The sequence below is a fragment of the Carettochelys insculpta genome, chromosome 21, assembly GCF_033958435.1.
Source record: "Carettochelys insculpta isolate YL-2023 chromosome 21, ASM3395843v1, whole genome shotgun sequence".
NCBI classification, from domain to species: domain Eukaryota; kingdom Metazoa; phylum Chordata; order Testudines; family Carettochelyidae; genus Carettochelys; species Carettochelys insculpta.
Window position 1 is genome coordinate 21,795,577 of NC_134157.1, and position 21,336 is coordinate 21,816,912.

The 21,336-nt window shown below is 41.3% G+C and overlaps 1 protein-coding gene across 1 annotated transcript in view; it reads left to right on the top strand.

Annotated features, from left to right (window-relative positions):
• Positions 1-21,336, top strand: part of RABGAP1 (RAB GTPase activating protein 1) — a 108,076-nt gene that overhangs the window by 16,441 nt on the left and 70,299 nt on the right. The window contains exons 3-10 of the mRNA XM_075015805.1: positions 3,793-4,027; positions 6,192-6,396; positions 7,283-7,457; positions 9,261-9,418; positions 13,354-13,464; positions 14,808-14,874; positions 19,304-19,406; positions 20,948-21,117. Coding sequence (XP_074871906.1) covers positions 3,793-4,027; positions 6,192-6,396; positions 7,283-7,457; positions 9,261-9,418; positions 13,354-13,464; positions 14,808-14,874; positions 19,304-19,406; positions 20,948-21,117 — 1,224 coding nt within the window. The remainder of the gene's footprint in view (positions 1-3,792; positions 4,028-6,191; positions 6,397-7,282; positions 7,458-9,260; positions 9,419-13,353; positions 13,465-14,807; positions 14,875-19,303; positions 19,407-20,947; positions 21,118-21,336) is intronic.

Below are 21,336 nucleotides of genomic sequence, written 5' to 3' on the forward strand. Positions count from 1 at the left end.
AACTCATATTTAAATAGGAAACAATATGTGATCCTGAAACCTTGGATAACTACCCTCCTCCATCCTCCCCACTCTGTACGTCCTTCAGTGAGAGAGCTTTGGGAGTGAAAGTCAGGAAGACAGTCTTACAAACACATGTAAAGTGTGAGGAACCAGACTATGTAAACAATTTGTGAATGTCCTGCAGTAAACATGTATCACATTACAAATCATTGTGTGTGTTCTTAAATAGGAGTTTAAAAAGTATAATTTTTTATTTTTAAGGGCTGTCTCATTCACATGCTTTGTGGCTCTTGAATTATTAATTTTTTTACCAGATTGGAAAAAATGGCTCTTGCTGTTTTGGTTGGTGTCCCCTGCCCTCATCTCTCCAGCCTGACTACTAGCTCTTTCTTTTTGAAAGTTCTGGGCTTTCAATTTCTGTTTTTCAGAAGACTGAAAAGTAATATGTACAAAGAACACAAGCTGGATAGGATTGGTTTTTGTTCTGTGCTTATGTGGTGGTAGATGTGGGCCAAGCACCACAGAGGAGTTAGTTAAGACATTATCTTAAAGACAGAGACAATACGTAGGAAAGCACAGAGGCATCATAGAAAGAAACAGTGGAGTGTACTAGAAGGAAAAAGGGAAGACGTTATTCAGCGCATAGAGCTTCCTATTATCCCCCACAATTTTGCTGCAAAAGAAACCGTCATGGCTCTCTGAACATTAGACTCTATCTGGGAATATTTTGAAGAAATCTGTTTTCTGGGTGAAAAATGGAAAACATGGCAAGCACGAGCAGTGCAAGATGGTGATTCGGGGTCTAGTTGCAAGAAGGAAACATCATAAGGAAAACTTCATATTGGGAGAAAATGATGTGGATGAAGATGTGGAAATGGCTGAGTAAATCAATTGGTTAGTGACTCAAATAATTGACTTTACAATGCATCACTCTTCAAGAGTCTTTCCGTTCCTTTTAGTGTAAATGGGATTGGACAAGTAAATTTCCAAGCTGCTGGTTGTATTAGATGATGATGTTAGAAAAACAAAATAGTTTAAGCAAGCCATGAGGATTAGCCAAACTAATTAGTTAACTAAGTTTAGAATCTGTCACTCAGGTATACAATACAGAAAGCTGCAGTAAGACATATCTAGAGTTGCCAGTTGCCACTCAGTGTCATTTTCGTGTTTATATTCTATAATACATGCCTCTTATTTTGGAACATCATGGCCACAGATCATAATGGCAATGCCGTAAATCACTTTCACTTCAGCATAACTCACCTTTTTCAAGGGAACCCCATTCTGTGTCTTCTTTCTCAGATAACAGATGTACCAGTGAGTTCACTGGGGCTTCCTCAAAATTAAGGGCACTCTAAGAACAGACAGTGTTAGCATTTTTGGTAACTTGATATAAATTAATGTTTTTTTTTTTAATTATTTAAATCAGTCCACCCTGCCAATGAGGCCACTTTGGCAGGCTCAGCACTGAGATCAAGGATTGAATGAGCCTATAGGACTAATCAGTTCAGGAGTCAGACACAGTGGTGGCAGGTGTGGGAAGCTTGGCCTGCCACCGTGTGTGCTGCCAATAGATAACTTGAGTACGACTTTGTCAAAGTGATGTTTTTCATTAGAAGTAAACTCACTTTAAATGATGTAGCAGAGGAACAGCATTTGATTTTCATTTTTGGTCATGTGGGAGAGATGACTAGGAAATCAAGAAACTGCTTAAACCCTGTTGTGGTGCAATTTGGGGTTTTCAGACATAGATGTAATATTTGTGTTTTTGTGTGTTACAGGCATAAGGCAGTGAAGGTGTGTGGAAAGTCTGGGGGAGAGGTGTTAGACATGTTTGAGATTTCTCCGTTTTTTCCCTCTCTAATTTGTGTTTGAGATTTGAAATGGAGTGGGGCTCCATCCATGAAGGCCTGCAGCTGCTTCTGTGTGTCAGAATGACATCTCAGTAGGAATTATTTTGTCTGGGTAATTTAAGAGAGACAAGTATCAAAGAGGTAGCCACGTTAGTCTGCATCTTCAAAAACAATAAGAATTCTTGTGGCACCTTATAGACTAACAGATATGTTGGAGCATAAGCTTTCGTGGGCAAGGACCCACTTCATCAGATGCATGAGTCACGAGAGTTCAAACCGACAGTAACAAGGTAAATCTCTCCTGTTGGGAATTTTACTGTGACTTTCTCTACAGGGTATGTACCATATAGATTCATGAACTTCCATGCACCAAAATATTGTCAGTCCAGATTTTTTTCTTACTTTCTCAGTAGATTTCCTTTCAAGGTTCTAATGGCAATCTGTGAAGCTCTCCTGGTATCTGATTCAGTGTATTATTTTAACATTCTTATCTGAACTGTAGGTTGACTTAGTTATTGTTTAAATCTGAGGACCTAGGCCATTGCTTCAGATGCTTTCAAGATGAGTTAATATTCTACTAAGATAGAATTATCTACTTCCTTATGTAAGGGTGTTGTGGGCAGACTTCTGCGTGCAGAAGTCTTTCTCCATGTCTAGTTTCCAATCAAAAAGGAGGGGAAGAGAACAGGAACCAATTCCAGATTCTTTTTTCTGGGCAAGATTTTAAAAAAAAGGTACTAAAATGAACTAGTTAAAAGTGTTAAGGGATGCGATATAACTGAACTTTCCAAGGCTTTTTAGCTTATTTGAGGTATCTTAAATCAATGTCTTTTAAAACATACATTGGCTATGGGAATGAATGTCAGATCACAGGAATGGAGGCCAGTGCCAACAGGAATAGGTATGGTTACCAACAAGTTGTTCGAACGTTAGCCGATTTCATTGGCTGCACTTCGCAAAATGCTTTCAAGACACTTTTTGTATCTCCTTTGCCTGTTGTGTGGTATTTGTGATATGCTTATCTTTATATCTAAGTATCATTGTGATGGGTAGAGCTACTGATTGGTAAATTTACATAATGAGTTTCTGAAATGTGACTTTTACACATGATGGAAGTGCATCGATCTAGGACACCAACACTTAGGCCTTGTGCATCTATTCTATTTCATTCTCTAGAGTTCCTCTGTATACCTATAGAGATCACAACCAGCAGTGTAATTTGCAGTCTGTTTTTAGCCACTGCAATGTACTAAGTGCTGACTCCCTTTTCTTCCCAGCTAAAGCTCTGCTGTTGCATGCTTTAAGTTGTTGGGAGCTTTGCCATTACCTTCAGTGGGTACATAGTTAGTGCCCACAAGCAACACAACTATGTGCATTTAATACTTTACCTAAATGACATCTGTTTTTGGTGTTGATTGTATTAACTTTTTTCTGACTCACCCCTCCTGAGCCCTCTTTCTGTGTAATCTCATTGTTTCCTCAGCAGACAGAGGTCTTTGCCTCCCTATGAACGCACAGTCCATTTATCAAATTTTAGGCATTTGCTGTTGCCTCTGAAGGTCTCCATAGAAGCCATACTTTTGCTGTCTTCTGTTAGTACTTCATTTAGATTTACTTTATATGATGTCTGGACTGGCTTTGTGGGTCACTTACCTCACTCTTTTTTCCTACGTCCAAGTAATTCCTGCTCTGGGCTCTTTGTGACATATGTTGAAGTATTAAACAAGGCCACCTTTGTTTCTGAAGAACACCACTCATATATTAAATTTAGGGAGATTGGTTGCTACGCATCTGGCTTTCATTTGTGTGTTTAGGCGCAGTTGTAGTGGGTGGCAAGTCTGGATTTATGCTAATTTTTTAATTCCTCGTGTGCAAGTTTTTCTTCAACAGAGCAGTCTTTTTTATTTTCCTTCCTGATTGTGTTTATAACCGTTAGATTGTAGGGAATGGGAGTGAGCAGCAGTTACAGAAGGAACTTGAGGATGTACTGATGGATCCACCTATGGAAGACCAGTCCAGTGACCGGGAGCATGGGGAAGAAAGTCGGACTGATGGAGAAGGGGAAGATCCCATCCTTCTCGAGGCTTCAGCATCCTCTACCATTAACCCAGTGTCAGTGACAGGACTCCCGAAACCTGATATGAGCCTGCCAGTGAAACCAACCCAGGGAGGTAAGAAAGACTGGGGAAATCTGGTTGGGCCATCGGAAGTTCTGGGTTTCTCTGTTATGATGTATAATATGTGAAACTTTTGTTTATCTCATCTGCTCATGTAGCAGCAGGATATCCATTGGCTAGTCAACTAAGTACTACTTCAGAAGTAAGTTGAAGGCAGGAGTAGTGGGTCACAATGAGAGGAAAGGGAACTTTGTCTAAAAATACTGGATTAAAGCGCCTATTCTTACAACATTGGTATGGGGGTTTTAAAAGTCAGAACTGATCAGGTGAAACTTTCAGAAATGCTTAGGTGACCGTGATGCTTTGAAAAATGTTAGCCAGGATCTTAATGTTAGGGGATTACTTGCAAAACTCACCTGCATGTTAAACTTTGTCTTCTGTCTTTCTTCTTCCTTTTTTTTTTTTCCTGTCTACGGAGACTTGGAGTGCAGATGTCCTGTCCCATGGACATTCATTCATAAGGTTAAGCTTATAAAATATGTGAATTCAATGAATAGTTCTGATATCACTAAAGAGCTCACTCTCTCAAGTGAGCTGCAATAAAATCTTTCCCAACTCAAGCTTCCTCATTCTTATTTTTAGCTGCTAAATAGCATTTAAAGTAAACATCTGATATCAATAATGTTGTAACTGCCCCAGGATGGCATGTAAATGTCATTGGGAGTGTAGATGGCCAATGAGATCAGCTATGATATTGTTCAAACTATGGACAAAGTTTGGGGAACCCCTGTGCTGATGGAAAATGAGAATTAGTTCACAGTGCGACTGTGAGTACTTTAAAAATATGCTGCTGATTAAATAGGTCCTATTAGAATGCTTCTGACTTTTACTGCCCTGGTGAACATCAGTGCATTCTGACAGCATGCTTAAGGGCATTCCCTGCAGAGAGAGACTCTTAAAAGCATGGATCGCCTGTGGCTCTTTCCAATGTTGATCAAGAGCTGTTTCCTTTTTAGTCTGTCCTGGCTTTTTGTAATGCTTAGATGAAAATTACTGTAAAGTGGTGGACAGCCGTTGAAGGACCATGCTCAGAATGTTATTGATGGCTTGCTGTTAGATTAGGAGGGCATGTCTAATGGTGTCCCACAAGTCTAAGTCCCGTGGTTGGTACTGTTAATATTTTCATTAATATCTTGGATAGTGAAGTGGGGAGTATGCTTATAAAATTCCCAAGTGACACCAGCCTGGGAAGGGTTGCAGGCACTTTGGAGGATGCAGCTGCAAAAAAGGCTATTCTCATTCTAGGGTGTATTAGCAAGAGTGTTGTATGTAAAACACAGGAGATAACTGTCTGCTCTGGTCAGCATTGGTGAGGCCTCAGCTGAAGAGCTAAGTCTGATTCTGGGTACCACACTAGAGGGATGATGTGGACAAATTTGAGAGCCCAGAGGAGAGCACCAAACATGCTCAAGTGTTCAGACAGCGTGAACTATGAGGAAGGGTTTTTAAAAATAGGCATGCTTAGAGAAAAGAAGAGTGAAGGGGGAACCTGCCAAGAGCTCTCAAATACAGTAAAGAGGAAGGTGATTAGTTGTACTCTTTGACTACTTTAAGTAAGACATGAAGTAAAGGGATTAATGTGAACCAAAGCAGATTTAGATTAAGTATTAAGAAAAACTTGCCAAATGTTAAGGTAGTTAAGCTCTGGAAAAGGCTTCCAATGAAAGTTTTAGAATCCCTGTAATTGAAAGAAAAACACCTGTTGGGGAAGTCTAGGTTTGATTGGCTTTGCCACAGGGGCTGCATGTGATGATGTCTTTTAAGATTCCTCCCTTGCCTAAGTTAGAGGGGAGGGATAGCTCAGTGGTTTGAGCATTGTCTTGCTTAACCCAGGGTTGTGAGCTCAGTCTTGGAGGAGGCCATTTAGGTATCTGGGGCAAATAGATAAACAAAAAAAAAGTTCATCTGGGATGGTGCTTAGTTCTGCCAAGAGGGCAGGGGACTGGACTGGACGAGATGACCTCCCAAGGTCCCATCCAGTTCTAGGAGATATGTGTCTCCAATTATTTTTATTTTTATTTTATTTTTAAGTTTCTATGATTCTGTGGATGTTGTTGCTTGTTTTCAGACCCCTGGTTATTGGGAGGCCTGCCTTGAAGCTTATTACCACATAGCGTCCAGCCTGCTTCTTCATTTGTCACTGTGTGCCTTGTTGCAGATTGTGAGGCGTCGAGCCCTTTTACACCAGTGGCGGATGAGGACAGTGTGGTGTTCAGCAAGCTTACCTACTTGGGCTGTGCCTCTGTGAATGCCCCCAGGAGTGAAGTGGAAGCCCTGAGAATGATGTCTATCTTACGAAGCCAGTGCCAGATTTCTTTAGATGTGACTCTGTCCGTGCCTAACGTGTCTGAAGGAACTGTGAGGTATGAAGCTTGTTCAAGGGCATGTTGGAGTCCGATCAGTTCCATCTCTCAAAGGAGAGCAATCTACCAATCACAGCAGGAGATATGAGCAGCCTGGGATTTCTTTTAAATGTGGCAGAAGTGGGGTCTTAAGGAATTTTGAAAAAGAGAGAGTTAATTGACCTTGCAGATCAGTTTACAGAGAGCTTCTCATACACAAGGGGCGGCATGGAATGTCCTTTTAATATCTGAATTGTCTTGGAAAGCATAGCTGAGATAGTTACTTACCTATGTCCTGGAAACGGAGACTGAATTCTGATCTCTGGGGAGGCAGAGCCAGGGCTGTGAAACTGCTGATGTGCAAAGTCTCCGGCAGGGAGCAGGCTGCAGTCCTCTCCCCGAAAGAATGCCACAGAATGGTAGGCAAGGGCTATTGTGAGCATGAGAGAACTGTGTGACCTGAAATTAGCATGAACTGCTGTAGGTTAGTTCAGCTTTCTGAATGGGAAGGTCCGAGTTTCACAGGGAAATTATAGCCGTAAGTGCCTTGCATTTAGAGTAAGTGCACTTTTTTTGTTTTTAGGAATAAAGGATAAAAGTCAGATAACTTACATTCAAATCGAGCATTCATTTCGTCATCTCAGAATAAAGGGGTTCAGGCCAGGTCGAAATCCCTGGCCCATTTTAATGTTGATTGACTGCAGTCTGTCATAAAATAAAAGGAAGGCATTTACATGGGTTGGGGATGGGTCAATATTTCGTATATGATTAACACCTTGAAATAAATGGCGTTTGGAGACAGGCTATATATCATGCTTTCACTAAGCATCAGGGAACTCCTTCAGTCTCTGAAATAAATGGTTGGCCAAAGCGTTCATTCTTTCTTTATTTTTTTTTTTAAAAACAGGCTCTTAGATCCTCAGACACACACAGAAATAGCAAATTATCCAATCTATAAAATCCTCTTCTGTGTGCGAGGGCATGATGGGACCCACGAGAGTGACTGCTTTGCTTTCACTGAAAGCCACTACAATGCTGAACTGTTCAGGATTCATGTCTTCCGATGTGAAATCCAAGAAGCTGTAAGTTGAATCTTTTCTTGACTTTGCTGGCATTAAGAACATATTCCAACAACACTTTGTAAATCTCTTTTGGACCAGCTACATTCGCAGTACTCGGAACTCTCACTAAGGGTGTGTCTACACGGGCACAAATCTTCAAAATGGCCATTTCAAAGATTAATAAGGGGATTTTGAAAGGTGCGGGGTCCTTTCGAAAAGGACCCCTGTGTAGCCGCGCCGAGCGGCGCACTGTCAAAGTGCCGTGGCCAGAAACATCCTCATGCTAATGAGGCACTGAATATTCAATTCAGCACCTCATTAGTAATCTTCGAAATGGCCATTAGCATGGCCATTTTGAAGATTTGTGTCCGTGTAGACACACCCTAACGTCCATGGGATTGAACATCTGATTTCAGAGTTGAGTCCTAACAGCCACAAATGAAACCTATTCTTCAGTATAAATTTGTTTATGAAACTAAAGATGTGGAGATAATGCAAAACAACATGAATTTTACGTAAAAAGAAACAAGGAAGGCGAATGCATAGATTTCATTAATTTAAAAGTAAAAGTTAGTAATATTAAAATTAATATCTTCTCTGAAGCTACCTTAAAATTTTTTAACAGAGTGATGTAAATGTTCAGCCAGAGCACACATGGGCAAAAAATAGTGGGTGCACTGCTGAGCACTCCCCAGCAGCCAAGCTCTGCCCCCCATGGGGCTTCCTACCAGCTACTCTCACCTTCTGGTGCCGCTGCTGACCAACTCCTTCCCTGCCCTCCCACCACTTCTGGAGCACCATAAGCAGCTGATTCGCAGCATTTGGGAAGCTTCAGGAGCATGGGGACAGAGCACACTGAGGGAGGCAGCGGAGGGTGGGAAGGTTGGAGGAAGTGATGGAATGGGGAAGAGGTAGGGCAGGGGGAGATTGTGCTGAGCACTCCCCGGCTAGCAGGATAGTTGGCACCTGTATGCCATACCATAGTACAGTGTTTCTTCAACTGTGTTCCACAGAACACTGAACAACTTGCAGGTGTGCCGCAAGCATTTGACACGTTTTTGATATCATACACTGATGGTATATATTTTCTGCTGTTAAAACTAGATATGCTGTTATTACTTCAATGCTATGATACGTGGTTAAATTACTTATTTTGTTTTTGCTGTATACGTTGCTGTTTGGGTTTTTGTTTTGTTTTCTTTTGGTCTGACAACAATTGTTCATTTTATTTATTTAGAACATTTTCATAGGTGTTCCATGTAAACATACTGTTGTTGGGTGTTCCATGGTCTCAGAAAGTTTAAGATACGCTTCCATACTGTATGCTTGCAAACTATTCCCAGTTTGACTAAATCAGTGCAATATCATGACTCATTTCGTTAAACCAAAGCAACTTCTGTATGTAGGCAGATCTGTATGAAAAAATAGTCACATAAAATGAGCAAATTTAATACTGAATCATTGAGATAATAAACATCTTAGCCTCACAATACTATTTGTAGAGAGCTTTCAGAGCTTTAAATAGACAAATTATTACTTGTGCATTAGAGAATCAGGGTATGATTATTTCAGTAAATTATGAAGCAATCGCTTGAAGTACTGTGGAATGTTATGAAGAAATCATCTGTTCATAACTCAGAAGTTAGCAAAAGCATAGAAATTGCAACCATGAGGTGACAGCGTGCACATTTAATATTTTATCTTAAGTGGAACCAGAATATATCTGCATATTCTTGCACAATATTTTTGATCTCACTGGCCAATCAAAAGACAGATGGCAATCCTGCTTGAACTTTTTCTCATTTCTCTGATGTATGAATGCAGGTGAGTCGAATACTGTACAGTTTTGCCACTGCCTTCCGCCGTTCTGCCAAACAGACTCCTCTCTCAGCCACTACAGCCCCACAGACTCCAGACAGTGATATTTTCACATTCTCTGTGTCCCTGGAAATAAAGGAAGATGATGGGAAAGGTTATTTCAGGTACTACTTTCTGATTTCTGCTTACCTGTTGGCTGGATCCAGTTTTGGCGGTGGGTGGAGGAGAGTATAAGTGGTGAAGACTTACCCCTAAATTCTCCTTCTGAAGAGTTTGTACTGTAGTGTAAACCAGTTCCAGGTGTGAGCCCTTTTGGTAAATAAAATAGGATTTATTCTTGGATTCTCCTAACTTGCTCAGGACCCTCCTGTTTTTGTTGTCATTTTCATTGCATTGAGTCTGAGGCCATCTGCCAGATGTTTTCTGTATTTTTATATATCCTTTTTTGTTTTTAAAACACTGTGTGCAAAGCAGCTGATTGGATTCAGCAGTAGCATGGTTAAAACTAAACATATGTTTAAACTCTATCAAATATTGCTGGTCAGATTTTCAGAGGTGTCCAACACCATAGATCTTGCTAGAGTGAGTGGGAGCAGCTTTTATTAAACACCTTTTGAAAATTTGGCCAGCTGCTTAGCATAAAGCCTCTTCAAACAAGATAGAGAGGACATGACCCATCAGCTGCCATCAGTGTGCTTTATTAAAGTCTTAAACCCACTCTGGCCATTTATCTACGAACACAGAAAACGGAACAGGATTTTCAGATGCATGCAAATGAACAGAAAAGATGGAAACTTTTCCATGTGATCCTGAGATTATCCTCAGTTTCTTATCTAAAAGATAAGCAGTGAGTGATTAGGTGAATATAGTATTATTACTGCTTTATCAGCCAACTGGCCTGATTACCAAGCCCTCAAGCACCTGTACAAACACCCATACCTGCATGGCACAAAAATGTGTTCCCCACCCCATTCCCATTGGCTACTTTATGCCTCTTTGACAACTTCATCTCTGAAGATCTAGTACTGCAGCAACACATGGAGTCAGAAATCAATCGCCAAGAATGAGTGTATATCTCTACAGACTCTGCTGCAATAGGGCCTTGGATTTTAATGTGAAAACTCTTCTAAATTGAATTCTTTTTCAAAAGCCACTGGTGACTTTGCATGTTAAAAGAAACTAGTATGTTGCAGATCTGACCCTTTGGTTCCTCTAAAAGCATATATGGAAGCTCATTTCCTGCTTAACTCTTGTCTTTAGTTTTACTCATGCTCTCTGAGCATGGTAAAGGAAGTTAAACTGTGCTTAAACATGATGGAATCTTCCCACCAGCAGTAACTCTCCTGGGAAGCATTGTGCCAAGTAGAACGTGAGATGCTTTCTCTGCAAGAGTGGAGCTTTTTTGGTAAAGATACAGCAACAAAATTGAGTAGTCTAAGCTGGAGTCTCCAGGGCACACACTATCCCTACGCATACCTCTAATAGCAATAGTTGTAATTTTTGCCTTTATCTTGTGACCCAGGAATAGGCTCTACACTAAATAAAAGATGGGTATCACAGCCATGCTTGTCCCAGTTTTACTGTCTTGGGCTTGCAGGGCTAGCTAGAGCAGTGGGGCTGAAAATTCTATGTAGACTCTGGGCAGTAGCCTGTGCTCTGGACCCTGCCCCTCACAAGGTTTTAGAGTTTGGTCTCCAGCCTGAGCCCGGGCATCTATAGCCCTACGGCCTGATTGCCCCACAAGTGTGAGTGTGCTGACTTTGTGCTAGCTGTGGTGTTTAATTGTTGTGTGGTTGTACCCTTGAAGCCCAGCAGCAGCTGTAGACTGTATTGCTTCTCTGGAGCATGAAGTTATAGATGATGATCCTTAGGATTCCTAGAGGTTTGCAGTTATTCTCATGCTAGTGACAGTCCAAGGCTACTCATTGATATGTCACATGATCGGTGCTCCTCAGTACGTGGTTTGTTCCAAGAAATAGTAAGGCTGAATCCTGAGAGGTACAGAGCTCCTATATTTAGGTTTGCTTCTCTAACTCTGCCTTAGGATTGGACCCAGCATTTGCTACGAGGGAGCAGAAGGAAAGGAGGCTGAATTTAAATTCGTTATCAAAGGCTCAAATGTTAACAACTCGTCCTTGTCACATGATCCCTGTAATTGAAATTCAAATCCCTGCTTGTGATAAGGCTAAATTTCCCTACCATCTGCAAACATTTAATTATAACCTTGAAACGGAGCTTGCATCTATTCCTACATGCTTATTCTCTGTGTCCTGGCTCACAAAGACAGCTAATTTTGTTCTGTCCTCTAATCCAAGTGCTTCTGGTTTCTGTGCATGTTTCTGAGATGGTGGTATCCACAGACAATGTAGCAGTTCTAAAGAGGACCACTGTGTCTGATGCTGGATAATCCTGATTCCTCAAAGGCCTTATGTAGTTTTCATTTTCTGTTCAACTCCTCATGCAATTCCCTGAACTGTTGTATGTAATCAGTGACAGTATTTTATAAATGTTGAGTTGCCTTTATCTCAGAGTAGCATGACTGCGATGCGCTCTTGGACCTGTGGAGCAAGGTTGGGTGTAGGTCACAGGCAGGGATGTTTCTGTTTTTGGATTTATGTCCTGTGGAGTCATTATTTAAAAACAAATTTCCTTTCCTACTCCCCTTATTACAGCATCTTCCCTCCAGGTGCAGCCAAACTGCTGTTCAAATGGAACAAACTGATGTACAAATCCAAGGCCTGAACCCCAGTCAGGCTCAGGTCAGAAATGCAGCTCCCCTATGGTAGAATACAGCTGCTGTTTTAACACCACATAGGAAAACAAAGTGAAAGGAGAAATTCTTACCCAATTTAGATGTTTGGGAGTGGTATGGAGGGAACAGAATATAACCAGCCCAGCCGGGGCGCTTGGATTAATAATACCAGTCTCTCTCTCTTAAAGTCAGTGAAATCCATGGTGACCATTTTAAATCACAAGTGAAAGAGAGGATCAGAATACCATGCCAGAGCAGCTGGGCTCAGAGGGCAGTCTCTGTTGCTTAATGGCCCACTCAGAGGAGCTGGGAAACTGAGGAGTGCAGCAGCACTGGTCAATTTCCTGGCTCCTGCACATGGCAGGCAGCCCAGAGCCAAGCACAAGGTCCCCACCCCTTAGAGGAGTGGGGAAACTGACCTATGCTGCTGCGCTGGTCGGTTTCCTGGCTCCCCAAGTTACACAAAGTTTGACTTAAGGGGGTTGTGCAAGAACTCAACCTTCGGGTAAGTTGGGGTTCTCCTGGAATGTGGCTGTGTAAGTCACTGTTAAGTTTCAAGCATCTGGTGTTAGCAGCTCAAGGCTGCTCCTCATAAGATCATTTAGTCATAGGTAAGCACTGATCTTTACTAGTTTTGTAGTTTCATAGCCTGTCCCTCTTCTCAGTCTTTAATCTAAAGATTTAAACAAAATAAAAGGAGGCAAATAATTAATACTGTGCTGTGAGGAGTGTGGATTTGTCAGTACTGGAAACAGTTCATCAGTTCCCTCTAAGGACTGTTGGAGTGGCACCTCATTGTTCAGCAAGCAGCCCCAGTCATAGCGCTATACCTGTGTTAGTCATGAAACACAGTCCTGTGCCTTGGTGAGCATTTAGGAGAAGAACTCCTCAGTATCTAGCTGAAATAAAAGTGGCTAGAAAAAATGCAAATCTAAGAATAAGGGCTTTAAGTTTGGCATTTTCTTTTCACATGTCCTTATTACACATTTCCAAAGCCCCTACTGCCACATTGTGCACATGGGTGATTCACAGTTTCTAATATGTAATGAAATCGCTTTAAACCTCAGCATTTTAAAAACTCCTTTTGTAATGCTGCTGAAAGAACCCAGGAACAACCTATGCCATACCAAGAGTTATGTTAGTTAATTTCAAAACCCAAGAGAGTGCGGTCTCCTGATTATGTTGCCTCCTCTGTCCTGTTACTGTGACTGTAATGGGCAAGGAAGAAAGGTCTGAGTACCTATGTTTAAGAAGCTGACTTCACCAAATGTCTGATGCTCTTTTGATTATTGAAAGCAATACAGTTAAAATAACTGAGATTTTCCTCCTTTCTCTGGTAAATAACAGTGCAGTGCCCAAAGACAAGGACAGACAATGCTTTAAACTACGCCAAGGAATTGATAAGAAGATTGTGATTTATGTCCAACAAACGACTAATAAAGAACTTGCCATTGAGAGGTAAGCCTACGTTTTGACTTCTTTAACCATCTCCTATTTAGTTATGTTCTTCCTGTTTCAGTGGCAGCCAATCAGTAATCTCTTTCAACACCTGTCTAAGGGCTTCTAACTTGGGTACACAAACATCATTTGTGCTGCACCTCCGTAAGGACCCGATGCTGCAGTAATATTTGTGTAGGTAGACACTGACTCAGGGATCCACCCACACAAATCCCGTTGTAGGACTGGGACCTGCATCTTTGAACAGCTCTTTGGCATGAGTTGTTTTCTAAAATTTGCATGCAGAGTATTTCTCCTATTTTATGTTGCCAGATTCTGTGCTTTATTTATTTATTTTATTTATTTATTTATTTATTGGCATGTGGGGAGTACTAAACGCTGCTTGAATTTCAAGGGAAGCAGAAAAGCGGGATTTGTATGAGTGGATCCCCGAGACAGTGTGCACCTACACAAATGCCATTCCAGGATTGGGCCCTTAGGGAGATGCAGCCCAGGTGGTTTACATACGCAACTTGTAAGCCCGTAAAACAGGTGTTGAGAGAGGTTACTGAATTCTGAACAAGAGAATTTGCCCAACCATGGGAGGTTAATGTCTAGCAGCATTACCAACACTTGCACTGGGCTCTTAAAAGACATTTAGGAGTAAATTAGAGCTAAGTAACAACACAGAACACTGACATCCAGGACAGCTGGCTGTAAACCAACTATATGGGACCACAGGCAACTTGGCCACACCTGTGATAAGCGGACATTGGGCTAACTTAAAATCATGCTGGACCATGGATGTTACCAGATGGGAAAGTGCTGGACTAGAGAGGTTCGACCTGTACAGAAAAAGACAGTGCTTCTGCCCCATGGGTTGTGTAGTCTGAAATGAAATGCAGCAGAGTTTGTGATGCAAACAGGAAAATAAAGCCGTGTCTGGTACTTGATCCCTAAATTGTATGAAATCGAGGCATAAAATGCACTTACACCTAATTTTGGATGCTTTGGTTGTTGTGTGGAAGGATATAGAAAGCTCCTTATGCAAATATCCTTAGTAACAGAAAAAGGAGAGTAAGGAAGCCACTCAACAAAGTCCTTGTCACCCAGGTAATCTTGTTAGTCACAGCTATGTTTGTGCTGTTCCTGCAGGGAAGTTAAATAACTTCTTGGGCCACTATAGACATGAGAAGCATGTGATAGAGCCCAGTTTTGTGACTTGGCTTATGTGCTCTATGTTATGACCTAATAGGACTCTTTTGTAGCATCCAGAGGCTCACTGTGATGCATAGGTAAAGATGTTTTGCAGGAGGTGTTAGCAGCATGTCCCTGAATTGTACTAATTTATTGTATTTTTGCAGATGTTTTGGTCTCCTCCTGAGCCCCGGGAAGGATGTTCGAAGCGGTGACATGCACCTGTTAGATTTGGTAAAATGGATTTTTATTACCGAAGAACAAGATTCTCTCTTAAGCAGGGCTGATGTCTGATCCCAGGGACCAGGCTGGAAAGGTCTGACTACGTGGTCACCTATACAGCAAGTTCTTCAGCATATGTTCTTTACATAAAAAAAAAAAAAGGGGGTGGGGTGTGGGGCGGGCCACAGCTCTTTTCACTTGTATGGCACCAAGCTTTAAGATGATTCAGCAGGAATGTAATGTTCTATTATCCTGAAAGATGGAATTTTACAGCAGAAGGAGTGTTCTGTGACTTAGATTTTTAAAGGGTTTAATCCAGGTTTGGGTTTCAGCTGTGCAGCCCAATTTGCTTCAAATGTTTTCATTATTCTCTACGGCAGTGGTTCTCAAAGTGCGCTCTGCGGCCCACCAGTGGGCTGCAGCCCTGCCCTTGCCCTCCCACCCCCCATGAGCTACTGATGGGTGGAGAGTTCAGTGCCAGCTTCCTGCTATGGTGGGGGAGAGTTCAGAGCCTCACAGGCCATATCTGGCTGGTGGGTAGACATTGTAGCTCCTCGTGCTGCTGCTCCTGCTCCCTATAACTGAGGGAATGGCAGCAGAGAAGACTGCTCTCTGGGAGTCTTTTGTTTTGGACATAAATTAATATTTTACTTTATTTAAAGTCTACCCCCATGCTATAAAATACAAAATTAATATCAAAATATACACCCCCTGCTGTTGTCGTTGCGTATTTAAGATTTTTGTGGTCAAATAGCCTAACAAGAATAATTCAGTATTTAAGGTGAGATGAGCAAATGCATTTTCTTATAATGGCTGGCTGGCTGGTGGTCTGTGGAAAGGTTTGTGTTGAGCAGGATGGGCCACGTGCCAAAAAGTTTGAGAGACACATCCATACGGCCAGAACACAGTGAGGGGTTTTATACGGAACCTGGAAAATCCTTTCAGTTGGCAAAGACAAAATTTCAGAATGAGTTGGCATGTATGTGTTTCAGGGGCAGTTTATTGCATTTTCATCAGATATCTGCAAAGTACTGATGTAGTAATTGCTAAGGTGGTAGGTATCAGACATAACTTGTTCTGGTTTGTTTCTTTATTTGAACAGTGTTTTACTGATATTCTGTAAACATCTGTATAAGAGTATCGTCTCTATTTTAATTGTTGTTGAAAAGATTTCAAACTAAGTATGTCTAAACTCTTTTCTTTCCAGTGTGCTTTATACATCTGTAAGCCAATTTCTGAATTGTTTCAGAATGCAGTCCTATCCCCTCTTAAAAGGACTGTAGCTGTTACTCAGATTTGGAAAGTATCAGTACATGCTCATTAGCTATCTTGTGTATATCCATTCGCAAACATACTAATGTCTCTATAGCAAGGAATTTGTTTGCTTCCTCTGTGCTCTGCAGATGCGTGTAATTAAATTCTACCATGCATCTGAAATATCTTGGATTGCGGTTAATGTTCTCTCCAAGATAGTCTCAGTTACAGGCCACAGAGAGAACTTAGAGGAACTTTCTAAAGAGAAGCAAAATATTTCCACATTGTTTCATTGTATTGCACCATACAAATAATATTTCCATTTGTAGTCAATTACCTATTTAAAATGAAACCATTCTTTCTTTATTTTCATGGAGCTGGTAGTTCCACTTAATGGTTAAAGTTGGACGGCGTTTCCCATGATACGAACCTGATTTCTGTTGTTTATGACAACCATTAACTGTTCAGACTGAAATTGGTGTCTTACTAAATCTGAATGTCTTGGTGTCTTACTAAATCTGAAGATTTTTGGAAAGCTTTGACAAAAGTAATTCAGCTGCTTCCAAGAATAGCGTGGGGATAAAATTTTTTTGTATTTAACAATGTGTACGAGTGTTGTCATGAGAAGCTGTAGCACATGCAAGATTTTGCAGCAGGGTCTTGGACCTTGGTAGTGGTGACGGAAGGTGGAGTGAGAGGATTGCCTTTATGTCAGTAATATGCCTTTTGCAGTTTCTGAATTTGGCCAAATTATAGGCCTCTGATGAAGCCTGGTTTGAGCATACTGAGTAGAGATTTAGCAGCCAAATTGTAGCAAAGATTCTGTCTGTACTGGGCCGGCTATAGTCCATGGCCATAAGGGCTGAGCAGGACTTTGCCTGTTGTTATTACCACCTGCTACGAACAGGACTTCAACTTTCAAAAAAGAACTAGGTAAATTCATGGAGGTTACATCTATCAATGGCTAATAGCCAGGATAGGTAGGAATGGTGTCTTTGGCCTCTGTTGTCAGAAGCTGGAAATGAATGACAGGAGAGGGATCACTCAATGATTACCTGTTCAGTTCTTCCCTCTGGGGCATGTGGCATTGGCCACTGTTGGAAGACAGGATTCTGGGCTTGATGCATCTTGGGCCTGATCCAGTGGGGTCATTCTTATGAGCCACTGGGTTCAAGGACTGAGAAGAGAGACACTGTCGTTTACATGCCATACTCTGCCTCTGTGCACCCAAGCAAAGGGGGTGTAGGTGCAAGAACAGCCTGTATGGTTCAAGGGAACAAGAGCCAGATGTGGGGGCTTTCTCTTGAACTCTGGTCTTGTTTGTTGCAGAAGCTGGAAGAACAAAAGAATGATCATATTCGGTTAGACCAATGGCTCCTCTAGCCCAGTATCCTGTCTTCTGATGGAAGGTGCGGTGGGGCGTAAAGCCTGATGCTTCAGGGATTGAACAGAACAGAGCAGTCATTAAGTGGTCCATCCTTTGTTGTCCTTTCCCAGCATCTGGCAGTCAGAGGTTATGGGATGCCCACAGCATGGGGTTGCATTCCTTTCCATCTTCGCTAATAGCTGCTGATGGACCTGTCCTCCGTTAATTTGAAATCAGTTCTAGTATTAACCTTCATCACATCTTCTGGCAATGAGTTCCATAGGTTGACTGTGCTTTGTGTAAATAAGTTCTTCCTTTTCTGTTAAACGTGGCCTGATCTGGCAGCTCCCTTACTCTTCACATTTACTATTTTATCGTTCAATGAAATATGTAACATTTCTCGTAATTATTTGTAATGCTCAGCTTCCAATCTTTTCGCTAGCTTTACACAGCTAACCGGAAGTTGTGTTCTCATTTTCTGCGTCCCTAACTCAAGAAACAGGTCTGGCATACACAGCTCAAAGGAGCTGTCCTTTGAACATATGCAATGCTATAAAATATATCCTGAAAAGTCAGAATTGGGCAGCAACATTAGTGAAGAGTTCTGACTTTCGTTTCTGCCTGAATTCCCCATCCATAACTAGGGATAATACCATTTTCTGACCTCAGAAAAAGTGTTATGAAGATACACTTGTTAATGGTTGTGAAGCATCCAGGTTCTGTCATGGTAAGCACCACAGGAAAGCCCTAGGAATAAATAAATAACCTTGTTTTCAGAGCTGAGGCCACAAGCTGAACAATGAGGATAAAATATTGAACTAACTGATTATTGTGCATTGATTGGGGCAGTGGTCCTGTGGAAAGAATAGTACGGGATCAGGTAAGTAAAGATTGTATTATGAAGCATACAGACAAGGGGGATTAATTATGGTTGCTTGTGAAACTTTACTTCTGGTATTTCCTAAATTTAATGTTGTATTTTGTAGTAATATGTAGATATTTTAGGGAAAAAAAAAGAGTCCCCCCTCTATCATTTAGGTATCAAGGACACTCTCAGTCAAGGTATCAGCTTCACAACGTCAGATGTTTGTAATTACAACTCTTCAGTGAATTAAGATACATCAGTGTGAAGTGGCTGGGAAGCTTTTTAGGATTAGCCACTTGTAAGGCAGCACTCTGTTTTCATTTGTTTCAGTGTGGTATAGATAATGAAATTCACCCCCAGAGCAAATAGTTGAGGAGAATTTCATAGAACGTGTGTACCACTGAAACAGCTGTCACTGAGAGACTACATAGTATGAAATGAGTCCAGAATACCTGACTTGCCTGGAGTCCTGCAGGGCAGTCTTAAGGAAGAGATTTGAATGGTGCTTGTATGGTTTTGCACTATGGAGCCTTTCGTGTCTGGATAATGGGCTTCAGTCTGACCCAGACTGTGTGGGGCCTGAAAGTAGCAGCCTGAAAGTCACTAGAAGTGCAGCTGGGTCTCTCAAATGAACTGCAAGTTCTTTCCACAGTTTCTATTGGACAATGTAACTGACCTCATCTTGGCAGTTTCAGCTGGGAGGTCAAAGGTTGCATAAGCCGTTGAGATTGAGCTCTCCTTTCATCCCCAGAGATGGTCTCTCTTGGTTAGAGTTGAGTGAGGTGGACTTGGGGAGGTAGCACTGCTGATGTCCATGCAGTAGTTCTTGTATGGACAGACATCAGGTGTTTGTCTCTAGGGCTGGGACACTTAACAGCTTTCCTAAGCACACAGTTGACTTTTAAAATTATTTTAACGTTAATAGTAAATATGTTTGGTCTTCTGTTTGTTTCTAGGAATCTATGGGTAAAAGCTCTGATGGGAAATCATATGTCATCACTGGGAGCTGGAATCCAAAATCTCCACATTTTCAAATTGTAAATGAAGAAACTCCTAAAGGTACCAACTGTACCAAGATTAATGTTGTCAGCAGGAATGTGTGACTCACTTCAGAGGGGCTGGATTTCTTTTTATTAATTTAAAAGGGTTCTCGTGGAGTTTGGTCAGGGTGGCCTCCTTTATTTTTTTCTCTCAATAACATTAAGTAGTTAAAATAGTGTTGTGTGGTTCTCTGATTTTAATTCACATGGGACATGTCAATATAAATAAAACTGAAGACTAGTCCATTCTCTGGTATTTGCATGTCATAATGGTAATAGGACATCCTAATAGGGGAGGTGAAAGACTCTTCAGTGTTTGGGAGGGGCAGAGGAGGGCTAGAATGTGCTTAATTCCTACTGTAAATCCAACAAGTTTTGCAAAGAGGTTATTGCAGGAAGAGAGCGGGGAGGGAGGGACCAGAAGATAAGTTTACGGGTAGCAGACTAAAATCCACTAAACTATGAGATTTGTGGGACTTTAGGTATCTCTTGTACTCTCTGCTTCAGTTTTGGGGAGTAAGGAGCACTAGAGCTGTTTCTTCCAGTCCTTAATCAAGGCAGTAATCAAGGTCAATGGGTCTTTTAATCCATCAGGGTATAGTCCCTCCTTTCAAACAGTCTCCGTTCACTGGCAACATTGAACCTCCCTGACTGATTCAAATTCTGCAAAATGTAAATGTTTTATTTAAAAATTGGAAGCTGCTTACCCTGGGGGTTACAATCAATATCTTCCAAGTGTGATCAGAGCATAAGTGATGCTATGTTTTCTTCTTGAGTTTTCATTGGGTCTGAAACACATCTGCAGTGTGAACTGCCCTTATTCATCTCTCTTGGCTCTTAAGCCTAATGATGGATCTTGAAGGATAAAATTTCCAATATTTTAGGTGAACAATTACACACCTTATTTTTATAATTATCATACTTGTGCATGCAAATTATGGAATTGCATGTGAATTGCTTGAAGGTGAGACATGAGTATTCCTAAAATTGTCTGACCTAGTCTCTTTCCCATTTAGTGAAGAGTCCTTCTGCTATCATTGGAGGCTCCTCTCTGTCAAGGAGAGACTTTCACAACTGTGGTGGTTTTGAAAACATATTTCAGAATCTCTTTACTGTGGTAGGATTTATCCGTCATCCAAATGACTCATTTTAAAAAAACATATGGGGTCATACTTGCAAAGCAGAAGTCAACGTGCGACTCAGACGCTTAATTAAATATTTGAAATTATTTTAAGGAGCATTTTTGCTAGTTTATGGTAGTTATCTGAAGGATCTGACAAAGGGTTTTCATTCCCTGTGATGGGGCATCCTCTGTTGGGAAAAGATTAGGGCATCTGCTCTCTCCAGTAAATAGCTCATCTTAGTGTCCCATGCCAGTTACTGACACCTTTGCTGTGCCATCCATATACTTGGGGTGTTAGGTTTGCTAGAAGAGACTTTTCTGCACAATCAGCTTTTACAGTAACGTTACTATGAGGTGAACAGCTTAGAGAATTTCGCTGAGGTTTGTTGGTTGGTGATTATACTACTTGCTTGATTTTATTTTATTTTCCTCTGCAGATAAAGTACTGTTCATGACTACAGCTGTTGATTTGGTGATAACTGAGGTTCAGGAACCTGTCCGATTCCTTCTGGAGACCAAAGTCCGAGTTTGCTCACCTAATGAGAGATTGTTCTGGCCCTTCAGCAAGCGTAGCTCCACTGAAAACTTCTTCCTAAAATTAAAACAGGTAACACTGTCTTTTTATCTACTGTCAAATTTGGAGCTTGGAATGGTTGATTGTAATCTTAGTTGACCGTAACCACCCTCCTCTAGTCATCTTCTTGTGAGACTTTTAAGGTATTACAGGTTAAATATAAACATACTGGGGACAAGGATGAACTATCAGCTCATTTTTAAAGTCCCAGTCCTGAAATGTGTTGTCCTGTTGAAGCCACTGGAATGTATT